Source organism: Zosterops lateralis, assembly GCF_965231275.1.
Source record: "Zosterops lateralis genome assembly, contig: SUPER_6_unloc_1, whole genome shotgun sequence".
NCBI classification, from domain to species: Eukaryota; Metazoa; Chordata; class Aves; order Passeriformes; family Zosteropidae; genus Zosterops; species Zosterops lateralis.
In genome coordinates this window covers 561,232-576,274 of record NW_028154616.1, presented here as the reverse complement: position 1 = coordinate 576,274, position 15,043 = coordinate 561,232, and the positions used below count along the sequence as shown (strand labels likewise).

Below are 15,043 nucleotides of genomic sequence, written 5' to 3'. Positions count from 1 at the left end.
AATTTATACTAATAGAAAATTCTACCCAAAACTTAGGAGGTGTGCAGTCTTCATCATGATAATTAAAATGAAACAACTTGTTATCACTACACTGAAAATTGTTCATTACCAAATTACTACATTACAATTAATAGTTTCCTTATATGATCCCCTATATTTCTTAATGTGTATTTCTTTTTCCAAAGCCTCTGAAGATAAGTTTACTTCTTTACATGACTTTGTGTCCACTATAATTCTTTAAAAATAGGTTTAAATAGGATTCAGAGCTATATATTCCTTAATCTGATCTTCCGCATAGGCAGATTTCACCCTTGAAACACTGCTTTGTTTATGTTTTTTATCCCTGGTGTATGTCTTGCCTTCAATTTTTTACTGGTTAGCATTTTGGTCGCTTAGAAAAAAATATTAGGTTGTGTGTCTTAAAAAATGTGATTCTTATTTCCTTTAGAGGATCTCAGGGAAAGAGGTATGGACAGAATGGGAGCTGCTCTGGGTGGCTGAACCCACTCAAGATGCTGCCGGAGAGCCCCTATTTGTGCCTGTCCACTCCCCATCCAAAGTGCTCTTCCTACTACTTTTCAGTTGGACACATATGATGAAATATACCAAAATGAGTAGTATATATATTGGTGGATATGGATGTTGCCTTTTCATGCATTGACTCAGTGACCAGGATTGGCTTTGAGCTGCTCAGCTTTGTTCTTGCAGGTTGTTTCCCTATGTAAGTCTTAGTGGCTCTGTCTTCACTAAATTCCACATATTTCTCTGTAACTCCTTTCCTGTGAAGTATTTGTTCAGCATATATAAACTGCCCCGGTCATGAGCCGGTTTTGTTTCAGTTACCCTTTGATTTGTCTTAATGTTTAAAGTATTTCACTCTAGAATGTCTGTAGAAAATCGTTATTATGCTGTGTTTCTAATGAATATTCCATAGAAGAAAGTTTATCTTTAAATTATCTGTATTTTAGCACCAAGCATTCCAATTTCTTTCAAATGAGGTAGGATTCATTAGCTCTGTATAACTTAAAAATAATTTGAGTTACTGCAAAGTGCCTACAAAATAAAGGGATGCTCGAATCTAAACCAGGAGGCAAGTGGTCAGAAGAGAGGAAAGGTGCACAGTGTCTGCCCTATCATGGTGTTCTGCCAAAGGCCTGTAGTTTTGGGTGGGTAGGGGTTTCATCTGAAAGTGGAAGAAGCTTGAATTCTGATCAGGGGAGTGATGAGTCACTGTCACAAGTTGCACAGAGAAGCTGTGGCTGCCCCGGCCCTGGAAGGGTTCAAGGCCAGGTTGGATGCGGCTTGGAGCAACCAAGTCTAGTGGAAGGTGTCCCTGCCCATGGCAGGGGGCTTGGAACTGGATGATCTTTAAGGTTCCTTCCAACCCAAACCATTCTATGATAAATTTGCCCATTGCTGCTCTGGGTTAGGTGGGTATGGGAAGCAGGGGAAGGTGCCCAAGAAACAGGACTTGATGCTTTCTGCCTTATGTTTACTTTCATACAGTAAGACAGAGATGTTTTGTACTGTCTACTTACAGTGGAATGCCTCTAAAAGTTGCAAAATATGAATTAAAGCCTGTTCTTTTATTACAAAATCTTTCCAGCTAGAATACAGACTGACATGAATATTGGACCTGAATTTAATTTCCAGTAATTTTGTCCTAAATTGCTTTTTTATCCTTGTATAGCTGCCTAATTTCAGCTGATGACTGGGTTAGAGTGACAAGATAAAATTAATTTCTTATGATGCTATTATGGTGTCCCTCTTTTTTCAAGGCGAACACATAATACTAGAGAAACTCCAGAGCTAATTCTAGACAGCAGAAGACCTGACACATCTAGGCTGAAAATACCCAAACAAAAAAACCCAAAAAACCAAAATAATAACAATAACGTTAATAATAATAACAATAACGACCCTACACACACACTTTTGTGAGCTGTCCTCTCTTTTGGCTTTGCTCTATCCAACTCACAGAAGGTGTTGGAATAAACTGCCTGCAGTCATTCTCTTCTAGCTATTTCTTCTTGCAGCCCAGCTCACTGCATTTCAAAGACATATTTTGGAATAATTGAGCAAGGATATAATCACCAGGCCAAACTGCAAAATACACTATGCTCTGGATTATCCAGGTAATGCATACAGAGGAGCAGGTGGTAGAGACACTGTACCATTGGAAGTTAAGCATTGTTTACGTATAAAGGTAATATTTAATCGTAAGCAATTTTAAAATTAAATTTCTCTCAGGTTTCTATTTAATATTTAACTTTTATATTTTTTCCTTTGCTCTTCATGTGCTGTTTCTAAACTATGGATCTTAGTGGTCTTGTTTGTCCTCATTGGCTTTTCTTGTTTTACAGAGGCATAAAGTAGACATTGGGAAAAAAATTTTTGACCCTACCAAAACAAATTTTTTTCCCATAACTTTTCTGAAGTTTTAAATTGTTTCTGTATTTCTGCTATACCAAGGTTTGGATCTTTACCTTCATTTTCTTAACAAAGGTTTGATCTTGGCTGAGCCTTTCTTTTGTCACTTGTTTCCTGAAGTCACTTTCAGTTCTACTTCAACTGAGTAAAAGTTTCAGCCACTTTTGTGGGAAGAAGTATACTTCCATTTTAAAGAGAACTTGCTTTGTCAGTGCAGATATTCCAGACTGTTCTTTTCCCACACACAGCAGCTCTATGTCATGTTCTCCAGCGTAACTTTAATTTCCTTGTGTCGTGGTGCAACCCCAGCACAGTGTAACTAGAATCCAAGTGTTAATTGAATTTCCCAGAAGAATGGGGCTAAATAACAGCAGCAACAGCAGCTTTTTCACGATGGTTCTTCACAGTAAACTTCGGATTAATCCTTCAGGTCCATTTCTGGCCTACTGGAGTGTAAAGCTTATTTTTATCACTAGACAGAGATAAAATTTAAAGCTGTTCTAAACTGCACACATTTCTGTGTTTACATATGCATATTAAACTGGGTCTGGGCAATACTTAGGTAGGGGAGCAGCCCTTGGGGCACATCCTGCCATATTAGCATTTCTGCTAATGGAGGATTATTTTGATGTTTGAAACCAATGGTGGTGGTAACCCGTGATAAACCAGCTCACCTTGCAGGATTAACACACTGACTGCATTTTTACCCCAATTTATCAATTAAAACCTCCATGCAAATCCCTTTTATTTTCCTGTAAAGTCTAATAAAATCTTAAAAGAAAACAAAATTTTTATCATGACTATGATCTTTACGTTCCCATTCACCTGCCATTCTCTCATGGCACAACTCTAGCATCAAGGAGTTCTGATGGTCCAGTCTACCTTCACTTTGTATTTATTTTTGTGTTCATGCTTCAGGTCTTAATCTGCATACTCTTCCATATCAAACTCCCATTAAATCCAAATGAATTCATGTCTCTGAAGTGGGACTTTTGTCAGAAGTGGGTAAACTGCTGGATGGTTTTGTGGCAATAGAAGAAAAAATCCAGTGTCCATACTTTTGTATTTTTCCCCTACATCACTCATGCTTTCCTAATGCCTTTTCATGAAATGTCTGACAAATTTTCAAAGCCATGTGTTTATACATCAGGCACTAAATCCTGAAGATCTTGCACAGTGATAGATCAGTTTATGATGCTTCTCATTTTCTCTGAAGAACAGAGAATAGTTTCTCCACAGTTCAACCAAAATGAACTAGTTTTACCTCCTTTTTTCTAATTGACTTGATAGTTTGACCCTCATCTTCTTCACCTGGTTTAAAGCACACCTCAGGATTTTTCTTTTCTTTTGCTGTTTTTGTTTGTTTGTTTTCTTAATTAAATAAGCTAATTGCTGCCTTATACTGTATTTTGAGGGATGCTTCTAGGAATTTGTGATATTAAGGATTGCTTCAGACTAGATTTTTAAACTATGGTAAATTTAAAATCCATGGTATAATTTTTACTTAAATATGTAATTTAGTAAAATATGGCCATATTTTTCAGCTTAAAAACATCTTAGCATGTAGATATTTATTACGTAAATAAGCCATCTTCACAGAAAATGTCAGGGGGTTATTTATAAAGGAAAATAAAATCAACAAATTCCTGCAAGCAGGTGTCTGCCTAAGCAGAAAGGGAGGGAAATGGGAGTTGTTGATGGAGAGGAGAGAACAGTGATCCATCGGTACCAGCAAGGGAGAGGCAGAGGCTGAAAAACTTCTTGAAGGAAAAAAAAAAACCCAAAAACTTGCTTCAAGTAAAATCACACAGGACAAGTAATGGACTAACTGAAGCAGCAAAGCAGTATTGACTGGATAAAAAGGGGAAGTGGATTGCTCCTAGGGCAGGAGTTTCAAATATGGATACTTCAGAGAGCTGCACTAAGGAAAAAAAAAATCTGAATTGATGCTGGTAAAAGAAACAGAAAGATTGAAACCAGGCAAAGATTGAGAGGAAAAGCTAGACTATTCCAGTATTCCAGTATTTCAAAGCATGCAGAAAAAAAAAAAAAAAAGCTTTGCTATTCTGCTTTTACTAGGGACCTTTTGTCCTTTTGTCCAGAGAACTTCTTTGGGGCATTATAGGGTACCACTGCTGCTGTACAAAGTAACCTCCATGCTACCTACTATTTGTCTTCCAAAATCCAAGCAGGCACTGAGGGCGATTTCTGCTCCCATTATCTTTGGTTATTGAAGTGAGACTATTTGCAGAGTGAGTATAAGTGCTTTGTTATTTTTCTTTGCCAGTAGTAGAAGAAAAAGGTCACTTTTTCTTATGGGGATTGGTTTGGTTCTGTTTTGTTGAAGTAAGGTGAGAGAACTCCTTTAAATTTTTTTCCCCTTCTATTCTGGTTGCTGCTCTTCCACTGCTATCCCTGAGCACAGGCACAGAAAGTGACATGAATGCATGGTGTCTTTGATCCTGACATTTCTTAGAACAACATGGCTTTGACAACAGCATTTCCCTGCCAAGATCAGCCTGGGAGGACAAAAGATAACCATATGTGTCAGTAGTTTTATGGCAAGCTTTTAGCATACATTGGTAGATTGAACTTTGAGAGCTTCACATTTCACACTAGGTACAGGACAAGCACATAGGCTGTCACTAAAACGACCTTACTTTTTCACTGATAAGTGATGATGTTCATATAAAATCAGTGTATCAGGAAAAGGATTCCTAAATGCAAGAAAATGACAACATTTTTCAAGTAGATAAATAATGTTAACACTTTCAGAAGGGAGTTAAAAGTTGAAAAATGAGGAGAAATGTGGAAGATGGAGGGGGTGGTGGCTGGAAGATTCATATTTCTAGGGTCCTCACTGTGCACTCTACTTTCTTGGGCATAGATGATTTTAAATCTTCAGGTCTCCACTATTAACATGCCTGATTCTTAATTTTCACCAAGTGACCATTTTTTAAGCAAAGACTTTTTTCCCCCACTTCAGTCAGCTCAAAAAAGGTGTGATTAGGACAGACCTCAGCCCTACATGGGGTCTCCTCTGGGATGTCAGTGTTGTTACAGGCAGTCGTTGGAACATGAAGTGTAAGGTATGAGCTCCTCAACTCCTGGCTGACCAGCACATGATCAGAGCACCAGTTCCAGGCCAGGGCTGCTATGAACACTATCTCTTCACTGTGTGTCTGCTGGAAGCAGGTCTGCCTTATCCCTGACCTGTTTGCCCTACCACATATTTGCAGGTATTTAGAATTTTTCATATGCAATTGCAGGTACTCGAAGTAACTGCTACCAGGCCATGTGACACCATGGTACAGTTGGTTTTACTTTGGATTCAGTTACCACTGCAAATCTGCTCCTGGCTTTAGGGAAGTTGGCAGAGCTCTGTCTATACATGGTGGTGGTGTGGTTCATCCCATTTCCCTGCTGCGGCAGAGGCAGATTGTCAGCCACTGACCATTTTCTGTGCTTCTCTGTCATTTATCTACAGAATGGACAGAAGGGTACCTGCCTACCTATGTAAGTCTGTAGTGGGCTCTGTGGGTGTTTGTGTGGTTTAGGTTGGGCTGCACAGACACCTGCCTGGGTGTGACTCAGGCTGTGCCAGCAGTGCAGCTGGGCAGGCAACTCCCCAGGCAAGTTCAGAGCATCCAAACAAAACATGTGAAATAGGTGGGATGGGTGTGCACCAGGACAAGATCTGGTGACTTTGCTGTGCTTTCTTCAGCCAGATTTGTTTGCTCAGAGCCTCTTATGAGGTCTGGACTGAAGTGAGCTAACAAGGTCCCAACTGGGTTACCAAGTACTGCTGTGACATCCACAGTGACATGTGGGGACTGTGTGGAGCATGGTGCATGAGTCAGCTAAGTTAATGCACCAGGCTTATTCCTAGTGGTGGCTGCAGGTCAGAAGCATCCAAAAGAAACCATTAAAAAAATAAATATAGATGATGGAGTGTTGTCTTGATTTTTTTCAGCCTTCTGATGTTTACATTTTGCACTGGAGTCTTCTCACCATTGTAACATAAACAAAGAGTGATGTTTACAAAACTGTGCATTCCTTCTTGGGGGAAGGACAAATTGCTGGACTTCTGGTTTGACCAGTGGGGTCAGAGAGGTGTCAACTTCATCCCCCAATCCCTGCTCAAACTCCAAAAACTATATAAGTCAAAATCCCAAATAAACTTCCTTCTTTGTCATTCTCATAACTGGACGGTGTGAGTGTAGTTTTTTCGTGCCTGTCTAACAACAATGGAGGGCACTAACGACAAGGATAGAGAAGGTTTCTGTTTTGTTTAGTACTCTTTTTAAGGTAGGTAGGAGAAAAAGGACCCAGACTGGCAGAGTTTTGGTTGCCATGTAAGAGTTGTATAAAAGCCAGGTACCACGGCAGTGTTGGTGGGAGTTAGGTTTGTTCTTTATTTTACTCTAAAGATTTTTTTCCCCATAAGTTACTAGGAGATTAAGTACTGGGTTCTTAAGTGTGCTTGTCCAAAACAAAGAGGTGGCCAAAGCTCGGAGGGGGAGATAAATTGAGTTTTGGGGCAGGTAAAGGACAGAGCTGAAGGCAACTTTACTCTATGGCTCTCGGTGGCATCGCATGGGAGAGGACACGGCTGCTTGCTGCGGGAGGAGTTCACTGTCACCAGAAAGTCCTGTCCTGGAAAATCTACCATCATCTGCTCCTGTGCCCTGGAATTCTGAGCTCCTCCGCCTACCCTGCTGGAGCTGGGCCAGCCCTGCCCGCCATCGCGGCTTCTTCGGTACTGCTCTTTTTGCTACAAGTGTGACCCTGCACCCCCCTGCCCTGCCGGGACACCCTGCCCCTGCCTGCCGGGGACATCCGGCAGCCACAGCTACCAGCCCGGGACTCTCCAGCCGGGTGCTCTGAGGGTCCTGCAGGGGCACGAGACCAAACTGCTCTGGGTTTTATGCAGTAAAGCCCTCAAGCTTCTCGGTACTGTTTTGTTATTAATGCTGTAGTTGTTTTTGTTTGCTTTGTTATATATACTAGTAAAGAACAGTTATTCTCATCCCCATAGCTCTGCCTGAATGCCCCTTTAATTTTCTAAATTATAATGATTTGGAGGGAGGGGATTTGAATTCTCTATTCTGAAGGGAGGCCTTGCCCCTCCCTAGCAGATACCTGTCTTTCAAACCGAGACAAGTGTTTTGTGTGGGAAGGAAATAGTTCTTTCAAAGCAAACCGGTTTTGAGAAGAGCTTGTGCTGCAGTCACTCATGCATTGGGAACAGGAGTGTGAAATGCTTTTCTGTCCCTGAGGCAGAAGGACGGCATGGCCCCCCGTGCTCATTCCCAGGGTATGGATGTGCCATGCCAGCTGGAATCCTCTAGTAGCGGACCCCGAACGGGGTTGCCTTTATGCCGCTGCATTATCAGGGCCTTGTTGGGACCGGTGCCTGCCGGCTGCGAGGGGATGCGGGCCCAGGCGCTCGCACGCTCCTGCGGCGGCAATGCTGTAGCTGGAAATGGTGTCCTGAGGTCACGGGGCCCGGCGCTACCCTCATTCACAGGCCAGCCTGGCCCTGGCCCCGGCCCCGCGGCTGCTCGGTTCACTCGGTCACGTTTCCGTGGGCACCGGGACGAGGGGCCTGGAGATCGCGGAGGTCCAGGCGCCGTCCGGGAAGCGGCCGCGGGGGTGCGGCAGCAGCGCGACGAAGGAGGGGTTGCTCCGACCCCGCCCCTTGCAGCCGTTGGATATAGCCGAGCTCTTTTCTGCATATTTCCCACCCCGCGCCAGCTCTGCACCAATAGGAGCGCGGGTGCGGCTGTCTCATTAGCATACGCACCTCTGCCCTGGGCGCGGAGCTGCCGTGGCTGCAGGACCGAGGTCCGGGAGGGGCGGGTGCGCCGAGCGTAGCCGCCGCCGCCGCCGCCGAGGGACCGAGGCGCACGGCCCGGGACCGCTACCGCCGCGGCCTCCCCCTCGTGCTGCCCGCCGGGGCTGAGATGAGCGGTGGCGAGCAGCGCTGCGGGCTGTGCACGGGGCAGGCGGGCGGCGGAGGGCTGACTTCCCGCTAAGGCAGCCCCAGCGCCGCGCCGGACGGAGGGCCCTCTTTATTTTTTTTTATTTTTAATTTTTTTTTGGTCGTTGTTGTTTTGGGTGGGTTTTTATACGTTTTCCCGGCAGCTGGCCAGGCTCAGTACGCGGAGGGCGCCAGGGGAGAGCCGCAGGCCGAGCCGAGCCGGGCCGGGGGGGCTGGGCAGCCGGCGAGGTCGGCGATGCGCTGCCTCGCTTTGCTTGGCCTCGTCGCCTGGGGCCTGGGGAGCTGGGCCAGACACAGCGGCGGAGCGTCACCCCCGCCCTGCCCGGCCCCTTGTAGCTGCGACGGCGACCGCGGCGTGGACTGCTCCGGGCGGGGGCTTGCGGCCGTACCTCCTGGACTCAACGCTTTCACGCACGCCCTGTGAGTCGGGGCGTGGGCCAGGCTGCGGACGGGCGGGCAGGTAGCCGCGGCGGGGAGGTACCTGCGGCGGGTACCCCCAACAATTGTGTATACGCGGTTGTTGTTGCTGCGGGTCTAACGCGGCTGAATCTGGGCCCGCCGCGCTCCCCCGGCCGAGCCCGCGGTGGTGCCTCCGGGCCGCACGCAGGGCCTGGCGCCGCCGGGGTAGGTGAGCTTGGCAGGGCCTGAAGCGGCACCCCGGGGCTCCGGTGGGCGGACGTGAGCTGGCCGACCCCGAGGGGATCGGCCTTGGAGGGTTAAAAGGCTGGGAGGAAGCCGCTCGGATCCCGTGGCAGTGAAAGGGGAGGTCTCGGGGGGTTCGGTGGGGCCCGAGTCGATCCCGGTGCCGTCCTGAGCCGGGGGGGAGCTGCTGCCCTCGTATGTATGCCTCAGCGTGACGTCCTCGCCCCGAATTGTCTTTCTCCTAGTTTTTCTCTAGAAACCAGTTGCCAGGCTAGTCAGTTTTCTCCTAAAATTTAAGGCATTTTCAGACACGTAAGTCTGGTTGAACACAGTGCCTTTGCTTTTACAAAAATCTTCGTTATGGTAAGGCACAGAGGAACCTTGGAAAAAACCAGCATAACCAGACACCGAAGGTTTATCGAGTTTTGCTTGTGAATGAAGAAAAACATAAACTCTTAAAACATTTTCTACTATATTCTATGATGGTGTTGTAAAGCAGGCAGAAACTGGTAGATCTTATGTGGAGGTTTGGTAACTTTAATAATAAAATTTTAATTGAGGAATGAGCACTGTTCTGTAGAGACATGACGGAGGAGGGATTTGCAACTTTCAATACGGTAGCTTTGCTAATCCACAAACCTGTTAAGTTTCACAATAAAACCTGTCAGTCTTGCCCCACTTCTCAGCGCAGATTTCACAGGGTGGATCAAGGCCTAGTATGGGCCAGTGGTCAACTCTGGTATTACTAAAGCTTTGCCGTGTTTACGACATATAATATAGCACACTACGGCAAATGACAGTGCGTTGTTTCAGATCGGTACTGAATTGCTCTTTTGTCAGAATACAACAGTGGTGTTATCCCTTCGAAAATTGCACTTTTTTTCTTTTTGTTTGCCTACACTTAATATGTAAAGAGAGTCTGATTCTTAGGTATTGGGTGTTTAGTTTACTGAGGAGATTTTCAATTTCTGAGGAGATTTATGTATTTGGATTGTTTCTTTTAATTGTTCAGGCTGAGTGGAGAAAGATTGCTGGGCCTTTTTTATGTAGTATTTGATGAATGGTAGAAGTTGCAGGTCTCAGTTCCTGTGGCTAGATATTTTGTTCCTTTTTTTTTTTTTTTTTTTTTTTTTTTTTTTTTTTTTTTTTGTGTGTGTGTGTGTGTGCTCATAAGGTGTTAAGTGCGACCTCACTTTGTGGTGTTTTTTCTGTGGTAGAAATTGTGGTTTCTGAGAGTTTGGGATAGGGAGTTAGACGCTGCCATCCTGAACCCTTAGACTTACTGCTAAACAGTCTTCTCTTTCCTCCACAGATAAAACAGGAAAGTTATCCAAATTAATAAAGTGCTTGAAGTCTGTCTTATAAAATGGACTGGTACATCTGAGTGTCTGCAACACGACATAAGTTGTCTGATGGGCACAAGTTGCCCTAGCCAACACTCATTAGAGATAAGACTGCCAAAGAGTTTCAGTTTATAAATTTCTCCTTACTGTGCAGGTAAACTTCACATACAATGTGACGCTTATGGCAAAAGTGAGAGGAGACTTGCATACACTTCAGTGTGCTTTGGAATGAGTTTTGTAGCTTCTGATTTTATGCTCTTTGAACTTGAGAATAAACTTTCTTGAACTTGAGAAGAATGTATCTGGTGCTGTGGCAGTGGAGGATACTCTTGATCCCTGTTTGTGATTAGTTCCTGCTTCCTTCTTTGCAGAAGGAAAAAAAAATATGATTTCTTGGTACTTCTGAGCTTAACTAGTGCCTCTTGTAGTGAGGCCACTAGAAGTCTAAGGTACGTAGAAGACAGTTTTGGAGGCAATAAAAAAACTCACTTCTGACCTGCTTGAACTGGACAATGTATAGTTTTACCAGAGATGCCTAGTTGGTTAGTGTGGAAGAAGAAAACACAAAAATAAAATCACACTCCTATGTTACATGTTTATCTCGTGGCAAAGCACCTTTTGCTATGTGAAGAGAAGAAAACTTTTCTGTGCTCTATGTCAGGTACCTTAATGATGTCAGGAAAGCCCTTTAGCATGGCTACAGGGCTACAGTTGTTACATTGCTACAGTTTTTGATTATAGCCATGGCAGCAGAGAGCCTGTAGCATAGAGATGATGGCTGAAAGATTGTTGAAGGTGATGTTCTGATAGTAAAGCAAAGGTATGCCTAGGTTTTTGCTTTGGCCCTGAGAGAAAAACTGAAGAAAGTTGCTCACAAATTAAGTTGGCAGTGAATGAGTTCTAAGGCAGTTGAGAATTATGTAAGGAACCTGGTATTTAATTTTTACTAGTTCTGTTTTCCTGAAGTTTTAATTTCTTTGTATTAAGTCTAATCATTTCGCCTAACTTCCCAGGTGCTGCCATGAATGGTCAGGCAGGGGTTTCTGTAGAGCCTTAAAGGGATATCCTTACAGAATACCCTTTGCATTCCTTATTTCTGTTTATTCAGCTCTTGACTGATCCCCTGCTCGTTTCTTGCTTACCATGGTGGTTTGAAAGCAGGGAGAGAGGGTCTGGTGTGATAGTGGGGGGTTATATGATTACCAAAGTATGGTGAGGTCTCTTAAGGGAATTTCTATCAGACCAAGCAGCTTGAACAGATGGAGTATCTGGTCACTACTTTTGAGTCACTGGTGATCTTTGAGAGATGGAATTTGAATAAAGCTGTCCCAACTGCCATCATCTCAGTGAAGAGATTATTTGGAGATGTACAAGTCCTCAGAAAAGACGGGTGACAGCACTAGATCGGAACTCTCTGAGGGGATGGGATGGATGGGGAGGAACTCAGAGGGAGTTGAGATAACATGATGAAGGAAAATTGCTTGATCCTTTTACTTTAGGCAACTGTTTGTTCTGTATAATTTAGACAGGTAACTCTTATTATGTTATTTATGTAACTCTTAATTACCATCTGCCAATTTTTCTGTTTACGAAAGTTCAGTTTGCTTGGTTTCAGAATAACTGTCATCTGTACAAGTGGTGCCTGTGCTAGAATATAAAAATGTGTTTTTTCAATGCTGTATGGCCCTGATTTTTGCTATGATGTTTCACATGCCATGCTCTAGAAAATTTCATGCTAGTGAGAGGAAATTGTGATAAGGCATATATGTGTTTGTGCTTCTCACGGATGTCAGTTTGAGAGTGTAAATTCCAGTTTGGAGGGTTTAATAATTGTAAGAGTCTTGTGCAGGAGATTAAAAGCAAGTAATCCTAGATAATTACTTCTGGAGAGATCTTCTGTGGGCCTAGCTGACTTATGTCTTGCCTGACAGCCTTGAGGAATATAGTCCCTTCTCAGTGCCTGCTGTTATATTTTAGGCACTTGAAGTAAGAAAACAATACAGATAGTTTTCATTCTAGTGCTTCTTGTGTATATTTTCAGGAAACGGTAGAGTCCCTTTCTTTGATTTTACTTTCTTTGAGTCGTGAAAGATGGAGAGCTCTGGCTCCCTTAGACTAGAGGATAGACCTTCAGAACGAAATTGTCCTCTTGATCTTTTGGGTTTTATTGCTCATTTAACCTAATAATGCTGTATTTATGTGTGCTGTTATGCACTAGTTTTATGAGATCAAGATATTGCAGTTGGGATCCTTTTTTCACTTGTTTTTTACTACAGGTTCTTCAGTAATGACAGGGAGTTGTGATCTGTATTTGGGTATACATGCTATCTGGGAGTACTTGCATGCTGTCAGGATTGAGTGAGATGCCTTCCTCTATTTACATATAAATGGCGAAATGATGTGGTTCTGTTTGGACTGAGCAGAGCTTGCCTTTTTTTTTTCTTTTTCCCTTTTATCTATCACTGTTATTGTTTTGTAAAATAGTGATAAAATGTGGTAGGGAGGTGTGAGGTGTCTTCCTCTGATACATCTGGTACAAAGATAGAGATATTTAGTGTGCTGCTATGGTCAGATATCTAAATATAGTAAGGACCTAGATGAGTTTTTTAATGCTGTCTGGTAGAGTTGTTATGGTGAAAAGTGAAGATGTCCAGATGTGACCTTGACTCTGGAAAATGTAGCATAATTGCTATCTATCCATCCATCCATCCATCCATCCATCTATCCATCCATCTATCTCTCCTGAGATAGAAAAGCCTTATCTAATTAGAGGTTTGAAGGCTTTACAGGTAAACCATTTAGTTTTTCACTTGCTTGTGCTACTTACTGGTGATGTGATGGCAAGTAATAATTCCATACTTCTTTTAGAAAGACACAGTCATGTCATTTCAATTTGAATATTCTTACAAGTCAGCAGAAATGCTGTTACATTTGTACAGGCCCATGAAATCCCACAGACGGGAGGAGTATTTCAGTTTGGTGAACATTCAGTGATTCCAGCAACAGTCTTTCCAGCATATATCACCCTAGGGTTGGAGTATTTATCTTCATTTTAAGCTGGCCAATTTATCTGTCAGTCTTGTAAAAAAGTAGATACTTTTAGGTTAAGTACACAAAGTGAAGCTGTTGGTGTTTCAGAGTTTTATTAAATATTTTTGCCTTTTTAATGTTTTTGTTGGTATCAAATTTGGTGTTTTCCTCTTTACCTTTTATCCCTCTCCCCAAAACCCCCAATATTCTGCCATAGCATGTAATTCTCAGTTATTTGGCATTTATTTTGTACACTGAGCTCATTTGTATCAGCAATATGTAATTTCTTGTTTGATGCTTACTGCAGAGGCTTGTAAGTGTGATTTTGGTGAATAAATACTAAGATAAGTCTGCAGCATGGAATAAAGTTGGACTTAAGTGTAAGCAAGTTTATGGTAGTAAATAACTACCATTTCAGTTCTTGAGAGGAATTTGGTAGTAACTATTTACTTGAGAGGGAAAATATGGAAGCTGTAATATAAGGACTAAAAAACAAAACTAAAAAAACTCCTCTGCAAGGATCTTTGTTTGTTTTGTATTCTACATCTAAGCCAGCAATTTTTGCAGAACACAAGCTCTTATTTACCCAGAGAAAATTACTGGCCTAGATTTCTGAAGGGCTAAGCACCCATATCACGTTTTAGAGAGCACGGTTGCTGCAGGGCTCTGGAAGTACCTCTGAATGTCAGAGATCTTCCTCTCAGCTGCCCTTGTGCTTTTCCTAAAAGCTTTTTCCTAAAGATGAGCCTCTTTTTGGGAATGGGTAGGAGCTGATACTCTGCTTATGTTCTGGGGGATTTCCAACAGCCCAGGTTTGCCTGCTCCTTATTATACAACCAAGCAGGGGAGTGAAATGGATGGGACTGGTTCACTTCAGCAAGACTGCATGAAACTTCATGGCCAGCAGTTACTCTGTTAAGGGATGAATGTGTTTCAGGCAGCAGCTGTGTGCTGCCAAACTGTGGTTTTGGATCTCTTTATGGAAGAAGCAGAAAGTCAAAAATAGCTTGAGGAGGAATTAGAGAGATTTGTATGATCCTAGCTATAGGAGACAAAGTTAGGAGAAAGTACATAAGAGCAGAAGCAGCCATTCATATTTGAAGAAACTTGTAAATTGAAGCAACAGACTTTTAAACGTTACAAGACCTTTGCTTGCAGAGTTATCAATAGTATGTCATAGGTTAGAGGTCCCTGGCCATCCTCTCCACCTGGTAGATTCACCATCTGCTTCAACAGTGAGCTAGGATTTTGCTACAGAGAAATACTCTTCTCTAGTTTTTCATATCTGCCTTTCAGGTTGCAGTTTCTGATAAGATGTTCTCAAACTTTGGTTTGAAAAGAGGTTTCTGGTTATGTGACGTTGGTTCTCAATGCACTTCCACTACTAGTTTGCCCTGCACAACCCTGCTGAAAAAGTGGAGGTAGCTATTGATATTCCCTTTACTGATAGGTGGGCAACTGATTTTGTTGCGTAATTGTGTGCAGTGATGGTTGCCACAGGAGCTCACAGAGAGGAGAGGAAGATCTTGGTGTTACTATATAAATACTGTCCTCATTACAGATATGTCTAAGACCTTTTCTTTCAAAATCTGGT

General features: G+C 43.0%; 1 protein-coding gene across 2 annotated transcripts in view; it reads left to right on the top strand.

Annotated features, from left to right (window-relative positions):
- Positions 1–8,283: 8,283 nt before the first annotated feature.
- LGR4 (leucine rich repeat containing G protein-coupled receptor 4) overlaps positions 8,284–15,043 on the top strand; it is a 75,926-nt gene continuing 69,166 nt past the window's right edge. For both annotated transcript variants that reach the window (XM_083885331.1, XM_083885330.1), the window contains exon 1: positions 8,284–8,854. In XM_083885331.1, coding sequence (XP_083741457.1) covers positions 8,670–8,854 — 185 coding nt within the window. In that variant the 5' untranslated portion in view covers positions 8,284–8,669. The remainder of the gene's footprint in view (positions 8,855–15,043) is intronic.